The 19696-nt window shown below is 52.7% G+C and overlaps 7 protein-coding genes across 7 annotated transcripts; 3 read left to right on the top strand and 4 right to left on the bottom strand.

Annotated features, from left to right (window-relative positions):
- Positions 1-246: 246 nt before the first annotated feature.
- On the bottom strand, positions 247-1195 carry C8Q71DRAFT_439424 (uncharacterized protein). The gene is made up of 3 exons (XM_047918550.1): positions 1008-1195; positions 321-954; positions 247-270 (listed from the first exon to the last, which is right to left on the bottom strand). Exons 1-2 carry the CDS (start codon positions 1131-1133, stop codon positions 352-354), a joined length of 729 nt encoding a protein of 242 aa, XP_047782574.1. The 5' UTR covers positions 1134-1195; the 3' UTR covers positions 247-270; positions 321-351.
- A 258-nt stretch (positions 1196-1453) lies between these two features.
- Positions 1454-3009, bottom strand: C8Q71DRAFT_743480 (uncharacterized protein). The gene is made up of 3 exons (XM_047922889.1): positions 2910-3009; positions 2391-2843; positions 1454-2336 (listed from the first exon to the last, which is right to left on the bottom strand). The coding sequence occupies exons 2-3, from the start codon at positions 2602-2604 to the stop codon at positions 1582-1584; spliced, it is 969 nt and encodes a 322-aa protein (XP_047782573.1). The 5' UTR covers positions 2605-2843; positions 2910-3009; the 3' UTR covers positions 1454-1581.
- A 116-nt stretch (positions 3010-3125) lies between these two features.
- C8Q71DRAFT_743479 (uncharacterized protein) lies at positions 3126-4211 on the top strand. Its single transcript, XM_047922888.1, has 3 exons — positions 3126-3317; positions 3371-4001; positions 4059-4211. The coding sequence occupies exons 1-2, from the start codon at positions 3192-3194 to the stop codon at positions 3968-3970; spliced, it is 726 nt and encodes a 241-aa protein (XP_047782572.1). The 5' UTR covers positions 3126-3191; the 3' UTR covers positions 3971-4001; positions 4059-4211.
- Positions 4212-5821: 1610 nt separating this feature from the next.
- Positions 5822-6583, top strand: C8Q71DRAFT_439322 (uncharacterized protein). Its single transcript, XM_047918549.1, has 4 exons — positions 5822-6099; positions 6160-6194; positions 6251-6415; positions 6525-6583. Exons 1-4 carry the CDS (start codon positions 6023-6025, stop codon positions 6530-6532), a joined length of 285 nt encoding a protein of 94 aa, XP_047782571.1. The 5' UTR covers positions 5822-6022; the 3' UTR covers positions 6533-6583.
- A 1471-nt stretch (positions 6584-8054) lies between these two features.
- C8Q71DRAFT_439295 (uncharacterized protein) lies at positions 8055-12226 on the top strand. The gene is made up of 13 exons (XM_047918547.1): positions 8055-8193; positions 8249-8461; positions 8517-8541; positions 8594-8709; positions 8776-8855; positions 8904-8938; positions 8990-9233; positions 9285-9390; positions 9482-9706; positions 9758-9865; positions 9917-9938; positions 10010-11140; positions 11188-12226. The coding sequence occupies exons 1-13, from the start codon at positions 8086-8088 to the stop codon at positions 12099-12101; spliced, it is 3327 nt and encodes a 1108-aa protein (XP_047782570.1). The 5' UTR covers positions 8055-8085; the 3' UTR covers positions 12102-12226.
- A 2184-nt stretch (positions 12227-14410) lies between these two features.
- C8Q71DRAFT_743429 (uncharacterized protein) lies at positions 14411-16195 on the bottom strand. The gene is made up of 10 exons (XM_047922887.1): positions 16123-16195; positions 16039-16073; positions 15823-15984; positions 15653-15715; positions 15508-15605; positions 15340-15460; positions 15120-15260; positions 15049-15064; positions 14943-14994; positions 14411-14887 (listed from the first exon to the last, which is right to left on the bottom strand). Exons 1-10 carry the CDS (start codon positions 16182-16184, stop codon positions 14870-14872), a joined length of 768 nt encoding a protein of 255 aa, XP_047782569.1. The 5' UTR covers positions 16185-16195; the 3' UTR covers positions 14411-14869.
- Positions 16196-16783: 588 nt separating this feature from the next.
- On the bottom strand, positions 16784-18786 carry C8Q71DRAFT_890845 (uncharacterized protein; the record flags this gene model as incomplete). Its single annotated transcript, XM_047928653.1, has 9 exons — positions 16784-17359; positions 17428-17459; positions 17519-17570; positions 17626-17641; positions 17695-17813; positions 17948-18042; positions 18098-18195; positions 18247-18308; positions 18725-18786. The coding sequence occupies 9 exons, from the start codon at positions 18784-18786 to the stop codon at positions 17107-17109; spliced, it is 789 nt and encodes a 262-aa protein (XP_047782568.1). The 3' UTR covers positions 16784-17106.
- Positions 18787-19696: the final 910 nt, after the last annotated feature.

Here is a 19696-nt window from a genome sequence, read left to right as displayed (position 1 = left end):
GTCGCGACGCGGACTTGAAGTTGTCAATACGACCTGGGCGAAATATAGTGTGGCCGCATTCGGGCCGCATAAAGCTGACTGCAACGCAACCGAAAACCTCTCGACAACATACATGCTCATTGCAGCAATATTGCAGTGTTCTCGGACAACGGTGCAGCATTCCAAACAAATTGCGTCTACGAGCAATGTAGCAAATACACAGGTACACTATCTTACAACGAGAACAGGGCGCAATCCAGTCCCGTACATACAACAGGACACAGCAGACACCTGTCGTTCTTATGAGTGTTGCTATATACGACTAACGCGACGCGACATACCATGAAACAACACCTGAGTCAGACGCCGTATTCACCACCTGGGAGTGAATCTACTCCACGTCGCGTCCATGTTGCTCACGTACCATGCAGGCGTCTCTTGTATCCCGAGATACTTCTGCATCTTCTCGATGTCGTCCTGAGGAATAGCCCAAGCGAGCTCGTAGTTCGAGTAAATGGATATCACCAGCTTGTGCGGATAGTGCAGCGCACCGCAGACACCGAACGGCCGCCTGGTGATAGGTAGGTGACGCATGTCGATGCCAGCCTCTTTTGCCATGTGATACAGAGCGATGTTCGCCGACCCAGCTTCATCCACATACACGCCGCTTTCCTCTTCCTCATCTTCCTCATCTGTGTCGCCCCAGTGTGCGCTCTCCCCGTCGCTATCGGGGTCCTCCGAGTCGGAGGAATAGAGCTTTTCTCCCCACGGCGTCGTTGGCTTGTGCACGCGGCCGATGACGGTGTATCTCGCGAGCTTGTGCTGTTCAGCGTATTCAACCAGTCTCGGGAGAAGGTCGCCGATCGACCAGCCGTAGTACAGGACGGGTGGTTTCCATGTGGCCTTCAAGTCCGGTATCAAGCTGCGGTGGAGTCTTGGTAGGGGGTTCATACTGGACACGCGTTTAACTAGTACCTAGGATCGTAATAAGCAATCGAGTGCTTAGCGACGTAACGAGTAGGGCTTACTGCGTTAGTCAATTCTCCACGCTTGAAGGGAGGTTGATTGTACGGAGCAGGCAATGCCCGCTTCTCTCCCGGAGGATCGAGGGAGGGTAAGGTGAACGATGCGATACTAGATCTGGGTAGCGACATGGCAGTGAAGAGGATATGTAGAAATACGGTTGAGTCGCCCAGGGAAGGCCTGTTCGCCGGACACTAAAAGGTCCTAATTTGGTCCTAATGACCACCTGAACTCCGAACTCCGATGCGAGCGGACACAGAAGGGTCACGTGCAGCGCGCGCGCGCGACGCGTCCCAGGACCGAGTCGCCACTCGCGAGTCGCGACCGAGTCCTGACTCCTGAAGGCCTGACATGTCAACAGGCAGGCGCGAATGTATGTGCGTGAGGGTAGATATTACATTGCTTCTGAGGCGAATTCGTAGGAATCAACTGGATACCAACTGGATACATTCGGATGTAACACTACTAGTCCAGTCGATTATCCTGAATACTGTGGCTATACATAGAACACGTAACGTGAGCAGATTGCTAAAGACATCATCTCCTCCTCCTCCTCCTCGTCGAAACATAAGGAGGGATCTAATTCTCGGAATCGAAGTCATACTGCATAAATGGCTCGGCAGCCACTGGCCCCCTCTCTCCTTTCGTGAGGTTGTTGATCGCCTTGAGCTTCACGTCCGCGGCCTTCTTCCACTCTGCTTTGAACACGGAGTTGTAGCCCGTGAACCGCTCATTGAAGATATGGTGTGGCCCGACCACAGATGTGTAGACTGAGGTCGCCTCCCCATCGCGGTATTCGTCAAACTGGGGTGTGCGGTCGCGTTCGAAAACGAGGACTTCGAAGAAAAGGCCTATGATGCACATGGCACGGATCTGGTTCTCGAGTGGATAGCGCTCAAACGCGAACTGGACTTGTTGTAGTATCTGCGCTTGCGTGATATCTTGAGTGAAGGCAGAAAAAACCTCGGGATTATTGCGCAGGGTCGGTCGTGGCCCAAGGGTGAACGTGAGACCTTGGGGAAGCCGCTTGACTTCATGAACGAAGAGTATGCGACGATGGGCGAGATGAAATGACAGGTGAGTTACGAAGTCGGGAAATCGTTTCTTTCCCTTGCCGTTGCTGGATTGTGCATGAGTATTGCTGGTGGAAGGCTTCACAGTCTTGATACTGGCCGCGGATGCACTGCCATCAGACTCGTCCGCGTCACCGCTCTGGGTTTCGGATACGGAGCCCTCGTCAGACGCAACGTCTGAGTCGGATGCTGCGCTCTTTTCCGACGTTGAGCTCGCGTACGAGATTGAGCTCGTATCGGAGGCTGAGTCATTCGATTCCCCTAGGGTAGATCCTACTCAGCGAGATGCACAAGAAAACATAGACCCATACGCACCTTCGGTCTCGGGCTTTATGAGCAACAGAGCCTGGGGATGGACCGAGACGTCGTAGTCAGGCGACTCTATCATTCGAGCAACTTGCAGTAAAATCTCGTTGACCGCTTCATATAACCCGTGCTCTGGCCCGTGTTGATCGATCTGTGCAAGAATACGTCTCATCTTGCGCATATGGGACTGCATGGTCGCATCGCGAGTGGTCGAGGGCGGCATGGCTGGTTAAGAGCGGGGAGAGCGTACTTACTAGACATCGAGTCGGAGGCCCGGCTCTTTAAATGCATCTCGACGCATGGCCACGGTTGTGAAGGGACTCTGCTCGATAGGGTAATGGCCACGACCATGGCCACAAATGGCCTTCAATCCCACGCTCCATGCTGCCACATTCCCAATCTAGAAAGACTTTGGAAACCAATACAATGATTATGCGGATGTCCCATATTCGGAATCTGCAACTAGTTGCCATGGGCCAGTGGCCACTGCGCATCAGCAAATGGCGAGCGAGCTATTATTGTCATTACCAAAAGAAGGCACGCGACTGTTTCCAAATACGGATCGCAAGGCATAGAAGGTCGAGAGAAAGCTGCGGCTTGGTTGCTGCGGCGTACGACTCGGAGTCACAGAGGCCACACAGATCATCGATCAGCGCTAGCCCCGTGGCTGAACCACATCATTATCCATATCGGGAGAGCATTGATGGGGCCATGCACGTGGCCTCAACAGGTATAAAGCAGCCACCGACGAACAAGCCTTCCCTGGAACTCACATCCGCAATTCTACATAGTACTATCCTCTTCACGACCATGTCACTACCCAGATCTAGTATTTCACCTTGCACTCTTCCCTCCCTCGATCCTCCCGGAGAGAAGCAGGCATTGCCTGCTCCGTACAATCAACCTCCCTTCAAGCGTGGAGAGTTGACTAAAGCAGTAAGCCCTACTCGTTACGTCGCTAAGAACTTGATTGCTTATTACGATCCTAGGTAATCGAAAGCGTGTCCAGTATGAACCCCCTACCAAGACTCCATCGCAGCTTGATGCCGGACTCAAAGGCCACATGGAAGCCACCCGTCCTGTACTATGGCTGGTCGATCGGCGACCTTCTCCCGAGACTGGTCGGATATGCTGAACAGCACAAGCTCGCGAGATACACCGTCATCGGCCGCGTGCACAAGCCAACGACGCCATGGGGAGAAAAGCTCTATTCCTCCGACTCGGAGGACTCCGATAGCGACGGGGAGAGCGCACACTGGGGCGATACAGATGAAGAAGATGAGGAAGAGGAATGCGGCGTATACGTGGATGAACTTAGGTCGGCGAACATCGCTCTGTATCACATGGCAAAAGAGGCTGGCATCGACATGCGTCACCTACCTATCACCAGGCGGCCGTTCGGTATCTGCGGCGTGCTGCACTACCCGCACAAGCTGGTGATATCCATTTACTCGAACTACGGGCTCGCTTGGGCTATTCCTCAGGACGACATCGAGAAGATGCAGAAGTATCTCGGGATACAAGAGACGCCTGCATGGTATGTGAGCAACATGGACGCAACGTGGAGTAAAATCGCTCCCCAGTGGTGAAGGTGGCGTCTGACTCCGGTGTCGTTTCATGGTATGTCGCATCGCGTTAGCCGCATATAAGTAACGTTAACACTGATGAGAACGACAGGTGTCTGCTGCGTCCTGTTGTACGGAACTGGACTGCGCTCTGTGCTCGTTGTAACATAGTGTACCTGTGTATTTACTACATTGCTCGTAGACGCAGTTTGTTTGGAATGCTGCACCGTGGTCCGAAAGCTCTGCAATGTTGCTGCAATGAGCATGTACTGTATGTTGTCGATAGGTTGTCGGTTGCGTTGCAGTCAGCTTCGTGCAGTCTGAATGCGGCCACATTCTAGTAGTGAACGCTGTCATGCACCGCGCGAGATGCGCGTGCTGCATGGTTACATGGATCCCCTTCTCCTCCTCTTAGAGTCTCAGCGATTCAGACATTTACAGCGAGGTCACCGTCCGGTGGCGCCAACTGTGGCTGCCAAGCGCTGGCCCCTCTCGACCGTGACGGTGAGTCGTGACGCGTGACCGTTAACAACGTCTTTACCCTCGGCCACTGACATGCATTTATGACTACTCTCAGTTTCTGCGAGATGGATCGATGAACATATATAGACATTCTACCAACGGTACTCGCGTTGACATCTTGGTCGTTGACCGGTGTGAGTCTCCCAGAGACTGGTTGAACGGTGAAAGTAGCGGCCCTATCTATAGTCACGGTTTGTTTTCCTTTAACGGCTGATATGCTGTACAAGATGCTGACCGCTGCCACAGGAGTTCGCGCCTAGTAAGCATCTGGGCAAAGTGAAGCGCAGCAGCTACCAAATCCGGTCAATCCAGGGTACTACCTCAGACCACCTCCAATACCGTGTCAGAGTCGCCATGTGCTCTTTGCGACCGTGAACGGACGCTGAAGTTTGCTGGCCTGGCAGAGCACGGGTCCCATTGTCGCTACCCTCAGCGAGTATATCTTGTGTCGTGGCAGTCGCTGTGCGCCTTGTACACTCGGGTCTCAGCAGACACAGTACCCTCCGCGGTCGTACGTACAGTTTGGGACCGCGGTCCAGGAGGAAAGCGAAACTTAGGTACGACAACAAGTCGACATTGACAGCTGCTAGTCTGTAACTCATCATGGATAGTTACTCCCAGGTCTGGCCGAATCGCTCGTACGGGCATGTTCGCGCCTGCATAGGATAGCCCAATATCGCAAAATCATTCAAATACGATTCCCGCAGGGTCACGCACTAGTGCACCGGCATTCAAGTGAGTCTCTCGCGATTGCACTCATACAACCAATCCCGATACTGCCCATTGCTTCCCGGTCTAATGCGGGAATGTACAATACAGTCGTCAATCCGTATTGCGGCGCCCATGATTCGACCGAGCTCATGAATTTTCTTCCCAGAAGGCCGACTATCGTCTATGATTCTTGAGGTTTCCTCTAAGATTCGTCCAAGGCGAGGCAGAGTCGATTGATTGACCACCGTTCTCGGATAAGATCCCTTAGCGCTTTCCAACACATCACCGACGACGTCGATTTGCTGTCGATCTGGCTTTGGGAACGCCCTCTGATCCGAGGTGAGATGCCTTTTATTAGCTGCTTGTGGCATCCCGTCCACCAGGCGTCTAGCTCACTGTAGAGCGAACTACTGTACCCTAGCGAAAACTGCAAACATGCATAGACTCGCGTGCGCATGCGCAGGCCAGATGAGTGGCTACCGCCTCGGAGTGGCGCGACGCCGCTTTCGTTGAAGCAAGAAGCGAAGCCGATGCGTAGGGACAGCCTGAGTACGTACCGCTAGCCCGTGTCGATCAACATGATTTTTTGCTCTAAAACTTGACGACTAATGCATGCGGCTACTGCTCGACCGAATTGGAGGTTTGTGGCGCGGTTCTCCGTGAGAGCCTAATGCGATAGTATACAAATGGAAGGCGCGACGCTGAACCCAAGGAAAACAGAAATGATCTGGGCCTAGGTCAAAAGCCGCGAGCAAGAGTATTGCACCGTTCAACTGCGCTGAAGTACCCTTGTCGCAGACACAGATCATCTTACCAAAAAAAAAAAATCACTCGCCCTGCAAGATGCCAGCTACTGGACGAAGCGTATGGGCCAGTGCGTCCGAGTCTACGACAGTCGTTTCAGCGACACTGTCCATCTGGTGAGCATCTTTGGCTTATATGACCTTAGCATCTGCATAGCGTCTGACGTACATCGCAAGCCATATGATGAGCCTATGCACTATTGCAGTCTGTGGTAAGTGTTCTGGATGCGACCCTCAATACAGGCAACTGACGATGTCCCATATACAGCGCTGATTGTCTACGACTATGTGATTTCGCTCCCAAAAGAGATCCGGCACTTCTGGAAGAGAGGCGCGACGGGACCCAAGCTCCTATTCTTCTCCAATCGCTACGCTCTTTTGACCTATGCCGTCTTATTTCTCGTGAACACGAGTCGTTTCATTGACACCGTGAGTAGCTGTAGTGTTTGAGGAGGATTGGCTAGCTGACACCGTGTTCTGATAAGGGGTAATCCTCTCATGTATCTAGCACACAACCCGCGTATTGAAGTTGCCGCTCTCAGATGCTTGATCATCAACGTAGCCATCAACTTGTGTCTCATCACTCTGTGCGCGATACAGTCAGGTAAATCTGCGATGTTGATTTTGTGCGGGCGGAGCTCACGCGTGCTCGTTAGTGTTCGCGACGCTTCGAGTCTTTGCTCTCAGCGGACGGTCTAAGACGATCACGTCGCTTGTGTTGTGTTTGAGCTCAGCAACGATCTGGAGTAACATAGTGCGTGGCTTTCTTGATGTCGATCAGCAGGCCACTCAACGATACCCCACAGTATCTCTGTTCCAGAACGACCTATCTCCTAGAACGCTACAACGGCACCATTGTATGCTCACACACTCTCGACATCTCGTTTCGATCGTTGTATATGTGAGTTAGCAAGTAATGCATGTCGTCATTCGTCTCATGCCTTGGGCGACAGATGTGTGTTGTTTATTTCATGTCACGAAGCTGTTCTCATCCACGATTCGGAGGTTACAGGTATAATTTTGAAGGATGTCAGCAGCGTATGTGCGGACCTGATAGTCCTTTTGATCACTTGGAGCAGGGCATGGGGCATCAGGAGAGCGGTCGGTTCTTCGGGTGCAAGTATGCCCGTTGTCGATACTCTGCTGCGCGACGGCAAGTAAATTCATTACTCGATTACGAACTGAGAATGACATATACCGAATAGGGACGATATACTTCATGTGAGATCTCCATAGCCGAAGCGACACTTTGGTGACCAATTGACCGGTCGTGTCTTTAGCTCAGTGTCAATCCTCAACATCGTGCAAATAACGACATTGATGCTATACAGTGTACGTCTTGATGCACTGCAAAGGTTTCGAAGTTCACAATTATGTATGCTCTAGAAGATAGACTACACGTCTTGTTTACTGGTCCCGTAAGCAGATGTAACTGGCTGCTGGAGTCGAGTCACTCACTCCCTTGTTAGGCTTCCCTCCGTCTTCCTCTCTCGCTTCCTACTGAATCTTCACTCGAGTGCGGGATCTTCCCGATCAACTCTGTCGGAACTTGATTCGCAGACGGACTCCATGGAATCATTGCAATTCGAAGACCAGTCGTTGAAGAGCACTATAGCTTAAGTTGTGTATGCGGAAGGAAAGCTCAGCGCGGCGTCCGTGTGGTAAGCCGTGTTGAGCCTAGCAGAGGTACAACTTACTCAATCAAGATGGCCTCAAAAAGGATATGTAGCACAGATTGGGAAAATACTCGCATCGTCCACAGTGCGCGGATAATGGAGAACGTGATATAATCATCTCTAGATGAATAAACGCAACATTACGTGATACTGGGTGCTTTGCTGCGTTGACGACTTCGAACGGCCCACCTGGTATCCTGGTATGAGCGAGCAGTTTATGTTTCAGTGAACGACGCAGACAAAACGCAGAACCAAACTCGAACAGCCTGAGAGCGCGTGTGTGACAGGAGGCTGTGACAGTCGTCAATGATTCTTGTCAATCTCGGTCACGTGATCTACGCGCCCTCCTCCATTTGGTCTCCCAAGTGGCATCGCGACTGCGCCATCGACCCCTTCATTCTTCTATTCATCACACCCTCCTGGTACGATGGATACAAGTGTAAAAGACCTTAGGAAGGCAATATCGAAGTCTAGATGCAAGGACAAAGCCAAACACAGCGAAGTGATACAGATGATCATATCATTGCTCGCCGCGGTCAGTATGACACCCGCCTGATTCTCTGCTACGCTGAGCTCGCTTCGTGCTGCAGAACCCTAGCGATGGCAAGAAGAAACTGGCAAAATGTTTTCGTCAACCTCTTGTTCCCATATTCTCGACATATCTGCTGCCTGCGCTACATTTCGCCTCGGCGTTGTTCCACTGCATATATCACGAGAAGGTCTTGACGGCGCTCGGGAAACAACTACTGGAGGAGAAGCGGGAGTGGGAAGATGTATTGACGAGTCTGTTGTCTGGCGTTTTGGTACGCATCTGGCTGCGCTCGTCCACTGGTTGGCAGGTGCTGACATTCGCTCAAGGATCTCTTGGACGAATGTGAATCAGGCAAGGATGGGTTCAAATATCGCACGAATGCGAAGCTCATAGACCGAAGCAGACAAGAACAAAAGCTCTGCGGCCAAGAACGCCATTGCAAGTGCTCTGTACCCGACGCTTTGCGACATATGCTTCTCGCTTTCTGCGCCCATGCAGTCTGTTGACTTGCGGTGTACGGTGCGTACTCTGACCGCATATATGCGCTTCCTTGAGGTCTGCGAAGGCTGACCGACCCCAATGCAGGCGTACACATTGCTCTCCGACTCCGCTGCCTCGCACACTCATAATCAGCAAAAGCTTCGCGACAAGTCAGTGCTTGGAGGGTAAGTGGCCTTCGCAATTTAGATGAGCCCGGCTTATCGTACTCACAGTGAACGTCTCGGGAGCATGATTTGGCGCACCAAAGGTGAGTGATGCGACTGCCGCCTTCATGCCGTACCTAACGTCCGTCACCTAGATTACCTAGCCTTGGAGTCGCTCCTGACGTTGTTCGCTCGTATCCTGCCCTCAGCAAAGGACTCCCCCTCCGGTCACGTCAAACGCGCCGCATATATCAAGTCAGTGTTCCTTTCGCCGCAACAATCGGAGCACTCCAGCGTCGGACAGACGATTGCGAAGCTCTTGGAGCGTGTACCAACAAACGAATGGGAAGACACGTCGAGGGAGATAGTCGATGTGCTCGCTGCGGCCTACGTTGCCTTGTGAGTCGACTACGTCGGTTTCCTACCAGCGGAAGCTAACGAAGACTCAAGTCCGCAGCCGTTCTCTGTCGACAAAGTCAATGCATGCGACGAAACCAAGCAGTGCGACAAGCTATTTGTCGACCAAAAGGCGTTTCTGGTCAACGTTCTCATCGGGGTGAGGGAGTAATTCGCTTTATTAGCCTCTAACTGACTATATGATCGTGCCCTCGACTGTCGAATGTCTGTAACCCTGACGCAACGTGCAGGATGACCAGTGTGAAGCGTTAGAAATCGCATATAACACTATCAGCAAGATCGAGGTCACGCCAGGACAAGCAGCAGGCGCTACCGTCGAGGTTCGCGTGAAGACTCCTCCGGCCATTGGCAAGGTCCCTGTGAAGAGTACACAAGCTTCCCCACATCGAGTCGGCTTCGCGCTTGCGAACGGCGACGTCGAGAGGTTCTACTCCGCCGTTCGAAGCAGGGGACTTGTACGTGGGCCTCCCGACGTGGACTCGTTACGCGACTGAACTCCCAACTAGGGGAGGTTGCTCAAGGACGTTCCCCACAAGTTGTCATTGGCAAGGTCTCCGGCTGTTCTCGATTTCGATGGTCAAGGCCGACCGGTTAAGGAACTCAGCCAGTCAGAGGTGCGCACGCCCCGCCCGTTTCGATATACCTGACTCACGCTATCTTCATAGCGAATCGAGAATGTGGAGAAGTGTGAGTGCTCTGGACGTGTCTATGACCGTTGCATTTCATGATATCGGCCGCTGCTGACGCTCATTTCGCAGTCTACCACACCAATCAAAGCAGCGACGACCTGTCGGTAGCATCACCCCGAATTGGCGTTCAAGACCAAGTGGCTGCTGCTCTGAAGGTGATCTCTGTGCCCAAGGATATTCGTACCGCGGATCTGGCGATCAAGTTGAACGAGTCTAGCAACAAAAAACCTACGACACCCTCAACTACGACTCTTGAGCATCCGGTTCAGTCAACGGTATCCGTCGCGAAGAGTAATAAGACAAGGTCTAACCAAAAGGCGGCCAGCGATGCTACAGATATTGCTCCTACTCAGGTGTCAACTTCCACTGCCGGCAAGCTTGCTAAACCTCTCGGCCGAACTCGATCCAAGAAGATGCGCGACGATGCCTTTGGTGCTAGCGGCGAGGAGCTCTCTGAGGCGTCGGACGCCGACGACGTACCCTTGGCATCGAAGGTCTCTCAGCTGGCTAAGGCGACGAAGAGTCACAACAATTCCAACGGACGAAAGGTTTCCTCACTTGTAGTTACTCCGCCTGTTCGTCTTGGTGCTGCTAGACGCGTCTTGGACTCCGACGACGAGGAAGTCGGTCATCGAGGTTCTGCTAGTTCTATGGCGACTGCTCGCCGGCGTACTGGCAACAAGACGCGCGCTATTCTTCCCAGCCCCGACTGTTCTGACGACGAGCCCATTGACAACAGATTCGTAACTCCGCCAAGATCCCAGCTAGAATCCACTGCGGCACCTCTTACCCCGACGAAACCGCCTGCTAGTCGGCCTCTCCGACCGCAAGAACCTAGTTCGCCTGGTATCGCTACACTGGATGCCCTGTCGTCTGACGCCGGGAAACCTTTACCTATGGTCGAGCAAAACGCTGCGAATGGTCTTGATTCTGCATCTCTTACTGCTGCCCGGCTCACTTCTGCTATCGGCGAGAATCCTGCTCCCTCGCCTGTTCGTCCGGCCACTGCCAAGGCTTACCGCAAACCACGTGCGCTCGTAAACAAGGAAGCTGCCGCTCCTTCAGCTCGGGCTCGAAACGATATTCTCACTGAACGCACTCCAAACACGGACGGAACCCGACCCGCGTCCGCGGCTACAGATGCGAAGGTTTCCGGCAAAGCTGTCCCTCTCCCGATGAGCTTGGAACTTGGCGATCATAGTGTGTCATCTTGTTTGGTTTGCATCTGCGTCGCTGAACCCCTCCAGTCATGAACAATTCGTCGCCTGTCCCTATAGTCAAGCTAGAGAAGACCTCAGTCAAGGCGAAGCTTCGCAAGAAAGCTCAACCTCTCGTCGAGGACAAGAAGGCTGCTCACGTGAAGACGTCAAAGAGGAAGAGAGCAGCTGTGGACGAAGACCACGATTCCCCGGACGCTGGGTCGGCACACGACGGCGCTGAACCACCAGCCAAGAAGTCGCGCGGCGATGGCGGGGACACAGATCAAGGTTCAACGCTACGGAAGCGAAGGACGGACTCACGTGTCCTCCGTCCCAATATCACTGCGGCCTCTCGGACGACCCAACGATATCGCGCGAAGAAGGACAAGGCATCATCTCCACCCTCCAACAGGGATGCCTTTGACTACGACGAATTGCCCGGCAGCGTTGCAGCATCGGATGTTCGTTCGCATTCGTCTCCGACACAGGTCGCCCGGCGTAGCAAGAAAGAGAACGGCAAGAGCAAGGTAGCTGATGCCCCTGCACGAAGGACACGTACCACTAGGGCGACTGCGAAGGAGGATCAGTCACACGTCTCTGATACTGTAGTCCCTGGTAGTGAACCCGGCCGCGTCTCGACCAACGATGTCCCCGTGGGCGCGGATGATCTCCAGGACGAGGAAGAGGTCACAAACCTGCTGACGAAACCATCGAAGCCGAGTGTCACTGTGGTCGAAAGGCCTGTGGTAGAAGCGATGAAGGCGTCGGCCATATCTTCTGCTGCAGCCAACAACCCCTTCGTTGAGCCGCTTACGAATGCTGCTCATGCCACGCAAGTGACTGACGGCGCTGGCGGGAATCGCAAGGTATGCGATCATTCGTCCTGCGCGATACCTCGTACTACCTACGCGTACAGGCTGGGGCCGCGAGCGGAAAAAAGTCGAACAAGATGCCATGGCTAGCTATGACGAAGCAAGCTGTCGACGACGGTAACGCAAAGCAGCCTATCCCCCACAAGTCTGACGAGGGTCGTTTCGACGCTGCCGATGCGTCTGCAGAGCGTCAACCAAGAACGACTGGGCAGCGACAAACCATGACATCGGAAGCTGACAAGGTGGTCACACGCATTCACAATACATATCATCCTGTCTGTCTCACTACCTCAAATCAGGTTAATGGCAACGACAAGGCGGCAGTAGACCACAAGGTATGCGATAGTCGTTTTAGTTCAATTTTACAACGATGACTGTGGGTCTTGCAGACTTCAACTGCGTCCAGGGAGCAACGGTCTATCACTGCGCCTCGAGTGGAGACGATTGATCTTACGCACGACGATACGCCCGACAAACGTAGGGAAGTGCCCCCAACCCCGAACAGGCAGCCATCTCCGGCACTCCAACTCGATCTCGAAGACACTCTGGTCGATCCTCCTCAATTATCTGCCTCGACCCCCTACCGCAAGTCTGGTGCTGTGAAGTGCACAGGATCGACCATGAAGACTGCGCGTTGCGTAACATTCACGCCGAGCGTTGAGCAAAGGTTATCGTCGCCATCCCCTCTGGCCAGCGAAGCACTTGCGAAGCTCGCAGCTTCCACGAATCATACGTTGAGATCCAACGAAGTTGACAAGCACAAAGGTAACACTTATCATAGGACGGTGCTATCCAGTAATAGTAATCCATTCTCACTCACCTCTTTTTTGACCATAGTTAAGCCTAGTAAAATACCGTCTTATATGGAGCTCGAGGCGAAGAAGAGCAAAGTCATGAATTCACCGGGCTTGAAGAGTTCGACATCAGGCAAGAAATCCCAACTTGAAGATATTGTTGACGTCCTTGGGGAGCTCCAGCAGGTGCGCTTGATTGATCCAATAAGTCCTATCCTGCGTTGTGTCTAAACGTCGTTCCAAGGCTATTCTGCATCGCATTACGCAGAGGTTCGAGGGCGTCAGAGAAGAAGTGCGCTTCGGGCGCAATACTCTGTTGTCGGAGGCGACTGAGGATCTTCTGCATATACGCAATCGAAGGTCTGTTGAATGACAAATACAGGATGGTTAGTTCCACTCACCGTCGTGGTAGCGTCACTCATTTCAATCACCTCATCGACCTCGAGGCAGAATACGCCAAGCTTGGTCGTCGTCTTGTCAACGATTATGAGCAGCTTTCGCAGGAAGGCCAGGAGATCTGTTCAGGAATAACACGAATGGTCGCAGAGCACGACCGCGGGAGTCTGATCCAACGAATGCCGGTGGATCTGGCCGCCCTTCCTGCATGCTTCCAATCGAACAATGGCTGATTTCCGGTAGATCCAGCTGAAGTCTGGGTACTTGATGCCTTCGATGGAGGGAGGGAAAAGACGTAAACGCTACCGATGATGTGCAATACAATCGTCAAACCCGAATGCGAAGTTGCAACGGACTGCTGGTATTCCTTGTATTCCTGTCCGCGTATGTGACACAACAGGCTCAGAAAGATGTATATTCCGCACCATGTCTCGGCCTTGATACTCCTTCATCGACATCGGTAGCACTGGTGTAACTATGAGTCATATCGTGGACTTCGACGTTCCATTCGAGCGGTCCCAGCTCCGGAGCTATGTCATTGCCGTCTGTCTCCGGTAGACTCAGTGACATGAACTCCTGCGACTTAGTACTGCTATGAAGGTTGAAGAGAAACCGCGACATGCAGATTGGTGGTAATCTACAGAAAGAGGGTCTGGTGACTCTGAGTGCATGCAAGTCAGTAGGCACGGGAATGCTGACGGTATCAACATGAATGACATGAAGTCTAAGCCCTGACGGATCGATTCATGGGTCAATGGGCGCGTCGCTGAGTACTCGAAGATACCATATGACTCACACTATCATATACTTGGACGAAGGTTTGAGCGATATTGAGACATAGTAGTTAGAAGCTCCAGAATGCAAGCAGACTCACCTTCCCGTAGCAACGTGGTAACGAGCGGTGTTTTCGCATGAGCTTGCATAGCCGCCCTCTTGATAGCCCATGTCTTCCGCCACGTAATACCGAGGACAATGGCGTCGGATAGAATGGCCCGAGGCGACTTCGCGCCAGGGATTATTGAGATAGCAAACCAGGCAAAGTCGACAGTGGGAAGATGCGGCGAGGTTGAATGGAGGTGACTGTGATGGTGACCTCAATCGAACGAAGAACGACGGGCTTTACCAACCCGGGCCTCATGATCGCCGTTGCTCGCAATCGTTGGCCCAGACTTTGAGTCGTGATTCGAAGGGAGCCATGACCATAGTATAGCGCTCGTAGTGCATCAAGCTACAGACACGTCGAGCTTACAATAAGCCGCCATGGCACTGTTTATTTGCAACATTTCTCGTCAGAGCCGGGGTGCCCCCATCACGAGGTACGGGGTGGGGGATCCGAGAAACGCATTGGTCCGTGGTAAGCGAAATTGAGAGTTGATAACCAGGAGACATTGGCCTGATGTCCGTGCGGACGAATCGTAGAGAGCTTGCAGCCTTGGTTGCGGCCACCGACGACTCGCTGTCCCATGCAATACGGCCAATCGGAGCGATGTGCAGGCTTCCACTATGGACTGTCTCCAATTCGGAAGCGGTTGTTGCGAGCACTGACGAGCCTGATTTGGAGTGTAGGTCGAAAAGAAACCGCGAGATACAGACGGCCGGGAGCCTGTGAAGAAACGTCAACTACCAATCTCAGCTTGGGGAACAAGCGTTCGTCTCATGCGTACGGAGTTAAAAATAGGCCGTATCCTGCGTCGTTGAGGGTATGTTAGATATTAACGATGGCAGAGAGGTTAACGCTGACCTTTGCATAAATCTGGACCAGTGTTTGTACGATGTTCAGGGCCGCTAATGCACTTTCGGAAAACCCGCTCAGTGGCACAGCATCAAATCGATAACATACGCCTTACACGAAGTACAGCGAACCTAGTGTGCGGCTCTCTGTTACGGAAGTGTAGGAGGAGGAAGCAAACGGACGTACCATCTCGGAGAATAACGGCTACGAGGGGTGTCGATACCCGTGCGCGATCCGCCGCTCTCTTGAACCCCCAAAGCTTCCACCAGGTGATAACGAGCACGAGAGCATCAGATAAGATGCTGCCAAGGGCACCTACAATGATCGCTGATAGCAACATGTGAGTCATGTTTGCAACGATGCGAGGCCTACCGAGGTAATCCTGGTAGGAGGTGATTGGTATTACCTGAATAGTATGCTGGTATATGATCTGTAAAGTAGGAGTCGGCGGAGACATCCAGCGTGTTTGCGCATGCTACCACGTTCCCAAATCTCTCCACGAAGTACCTAGTCCTGGTGATTAGATACTTCGCGAGTTCAGCGGCAGTGAAATCACAACGCGTCCACTACTCACGACGTTGGCCCAAACTGGAATCGAGCCGAGCGCCAGAACGAAAAGCGCCGTTGGCCAGTTGTAGCCAGTGATTGCAAAGGCTCGCATGGCAGCAAACACTGATGCGGTTTGTAAGTATGCTGGCTCGTCACGGCCACAATCTCACCTGCTTCGGTGGCATACAAGATAAATATGCAAAGGCTGAGTAAAACAGTGGCATCGGCGCAACTGCAATTGCGTCAGCCATTAGTAAATCGGTATAGCAACGTGGCCTAATTACCCCTTTGAACGTTGGTGAGCCAAAATGAAAATACCAGCGAGAGAGCCGGAGACATACTGCAGTGTTGAGGGATACCGTCGTGCCTAGACTGAGTACCCCATGTGACAGGAGCGCATAACGGTTCATGAAGAATAGAATCTTGGATCCCGTAAACCTTCCGTGCCAGAAATGACGGACCTCGTCCGCGATTGTGATGATGTATTCATATACGATCAATACTGAGAACAATACGAGATGAGTACAGTACTGTGATACAAAGCACGTAAACTCACCGGAGATCGAAATGGTGCAGAAGCCGGCGACGTAACTGAGAGCAGTCAAAGACAGGCGCTGTGATGTGTAGGTCTGGGACTCACACTTCGGACATGTACGTCACGCCGTAAGTCGTCGGCACTTCCATGGGTTCAAAGGTCGCCATCGTCCGCAGCTGTCGTGCAGTCTTGCGTAGGGCCGAATGTCCGGGCCAACGCCCGCTCTCGTACCTATAAACGAGAGCAAAAAAGCGCGCAAAGTCAATCAAGTGCACGCATAGCGCGCGCGCTGTGCGCCTCGTTGTCTACGGTATGCCAGTAGCTGAATTTTGAAGAGCTCTGGACAGCTTGTTTCACCTGCATGCCATACATGACCTAAGGATCATGCATCTGTCGGTCAAAGTTACGCCATTACAGGTCTCTACGTGCGCCACCGCAATACGCAGTTGATTCAGCCGCGCACAGACAGCTGCAGGAGATGAACGTTTGAACTTCTAAGGAAGGACTGTCACGAACCTTACGAGCCATTCAGCCGACGTCTTGTGCGGGGCACCAGTTGAAGAGTTTGATGTCGAACATGAGACACTTGTTGTGCGATTGTCTGTCCACACGCGCTGTACTGATCACCAACAACACGCAGGACAATAATTGAATATCGGCTGCAATTGCAGGCAGTGACCTCTTCTATACATAGCGGGTAGGTGAAACCTCACGGCATCAGGAAGAAGGGATAGGGTCAAAGTATCGGAGAGGATCGAGTGAGAAACTGCCAGACAGCCGCGAATTAGAGGCAAGTGGCAATGGCGAACTCACCTCTACCGCGTTTTCAGCCACAGCCTTCAAGTAGATGGGTTCAATGGCAGGCCTCTGTCCGAAGCCGCGGGGAAGCTGATATCGATCTCCAACCTGAGCACAATGACAGCTGCTTTTGATCAGTATACTAACTTCGGTATAGGCCAAGTTAACGTCATCGTAAGTCATCAGACTTGGAGAGATGGAAGAAGCGATGAAGGCTTCAACAGATCGGAGGCACAAGCAACCTTTACCACTGCTCAACCGCCGGTATCGCGTTCTTATGTACTCTGCGCATCACGCCTGTATATTAGTCATTTCAGTGGCCTCAGTCCAGTCTTCACTGTGCTCCTCTTCAAGCTCCGAGTCCCAGCTATCCGGATCATCCGATCCAAGCATATTGCCCAAATTTCCAGCGACGCGGTGAGCGAAGTGCAGGGTCCCGACTGGTGTCGTCTCCGACTGCGAGGCCGTCGCAGACGCGAGCTGCGACAAGCCTGAGCTCGAGCGGAGATTGAGGAGGAAGCGGGAGATGCAGATGGCGGGGAGCCTGCGGTCGCGGGGGTCGTATGTTGTGTGTTAGTAATTGACGAAGATATGAGGACTGCATACGCGTACGGAGTGAGGAAGTACGACAAATAGTCGATGTCCTGGAGAATGAGCGGCAATAAGCGTAATGGTCGAAGTAAACGGAGTATCCTTGACTCACACCATCATAGATCTGCATGAATGTTTGTGCGATACTCAGAGCTGCCAGTGCGCTGAATATGCTGTCGAGTCAGTAGAGTACCAACTGCGCGTGCGGGGACGCCTTACGCAAAGTACAGTGAGCCTGCTCGATGCGATTATGAGAGCACTGGACGAACGAGCAGGGTGCAGACTTACCATCTCGCAACAGGACGGTCGTTAGCGGTGTCGATATCCGAGCGTCATCGGCAGCTTTCTTGATTCCCCATGTTCTCCACCAAGTGATACCCATCGCGAGAGCGTCGGAGAGAACGGTACTAACAACACCCAGAATGAGGCCTGTGTAGCGAGCTTTGAGCATGCATGAGCACCCGCCAGTTCGACAACGTACATCTGCACAAATGACTCGTCAATTGCAAGTCAAGTAGCAGCAGGATGTCAGAGGACATACATGTGGTAGGACTTCCCCGAGATATCTAGCGTGTTCGCGCACGCCGCTACGCTCCCATAGCTTTCCACGTAGTAGGTGGTCTTACCAATGAGGTACTGCGGGCAGGCTGTTAGCATGTGGCAGAAAAAGCACAAACCCCCGGGTACTCACGACGTTACTCCAGATCGTGATGGATCCGAACGCCAAGATGAGCAGCGCCGCTGGCCAATTGTATCCGCTGATGGCAAACGCTCGCAGGGCGGCGAATACTACATAGGCAAAGTCAGGGTTAACCTTGTTGTTGGCGCAGTTCATCCTACCTGACTCTGTAACGTAGAGAATGAAATAGAAAATATTGATCAAGACACTGATACCTCCACAACTATGAAAGCGTCAGCCACGAGATCGACAGCGAATGTTGTACTTTACTTCTAGTGACTTTACTCAGCTTTGATACGAAGTAGTCTACATAGGAACACTTACTGCAGTGTCCATATGGCCCATTCCGCCCAGATTGAACAAGGCAAACAAAAGGAGAGCATAACGGTTCGTGAAGAACAAGATTCTGGCTCCGGTCAGTCTGCCATGCCAGAAGTGCCGCACTTCCTCGAGAAAGGTGATTGTATGTTCGTACAAGATCAATGCTGATGAATGAATCGGGTGAGACCCCCGTAACAATGGTAGATGTAGAAAGTCCCTTACTGCAGATCGCGGCAGTGCAATAATTGGCTGCGTAACTGGAGGCAGCACCAAGATGTCAGGATGGACGCGCCGAACGCCGACCTGCTGGACACTGACTATTCGGACATAAATGCCGCAGCGTACGGCGGCGGGACTTCCTCCGGTGCAGACGTCGCCATCGTCAGAAGTGGTCGTGAGTAGGGCGACCTAGGCGGGGTGTCGTTTAGGGAATCAGGTTTCTGATGAGTGGACACGCCCGCTCCCCACTTTATACGGTGAAGCGACTCGTGTACAGAGGTGAAGGTTTGCCAAGTCAATTACGCCTCGGCTGTGCTCCAGCACTGATTACTGAACGTTGACGGAACTCTATGAAGCCGCACGCCTCGCGGCAGCATTGGTCTCGTGTGCACGATAACAGTATAACGGTCTCCTCTTGTTGTGCGGCAATATTGATGTCAAGCGGAAACAGGCTACACGAGCGCTGTTATGTGGCCAACATGTTGCTGGGCCTGGCGGATAAGCGAAGGAAACAGCCAATGTAGAAAAATCATTTCTACTGACCACGAGCGCCCTCCGAGTCATTGGTTCGGTCCAAAGCTACGACGCCCGCGATCGACCATCCGGAGCACAGTAACTACCGACTTGACTGAAAGCGGTATCATGACATCGACACTGTGACAGTGAGGTTGTCGTAGGCTGACAATTGAGGCTGTACTGCACTGCTTGGGGATTGGCGAGTTTCAATGAGCGGAGTCCATCGACCGTGGCTGTGAAACGAGGAAACGATGGGCCTTGCGTCTGGGGACTACGCAGAGGTGGAGTTGGTAATTACCGACGGGGGCGAGCCCGTTCCGGCCACACTCTAAGGAGTGGCCGAAATCGACTGGCAGGAGCTACGACGCACGGGTCAAGGTTGAGTCAAGGCCCGACGAGTCCTCCGCCTACAGTATGATGTGTTTTGCTGAGGAGAGGCATATCATGATGGAGCCAGCTGCAGCAAAGAGACTCAAGCTGACTCGAGCCTCTCCAGATCGCAGCAATGCAATACGGACACTAATCAAACACGTCAGAGACAAGGTTGGACTATCA

This window comes from Rhodofomes roseus, assembly GCF_022264815.1.
Source record: "Rhodofomes roseus strain CIRM-BRFM 1785 chromosome Unknown C8Q71scaffold_4, whole genome shotgun sequence".
Taxonomy (NCBI): domain Eukaryota; kingdom Fungi; phylum Basidiomycota; class Agaricomycetes; order Polyporales; family Fomitopsidaceae; genus Rhodofomes; species Rhodofomes roseus.
The sequence above is the reverse complement of the archived record's forward strand: the minus strand, read 5'-3'. Positions and strand labels throughout refer to the sequence as shown.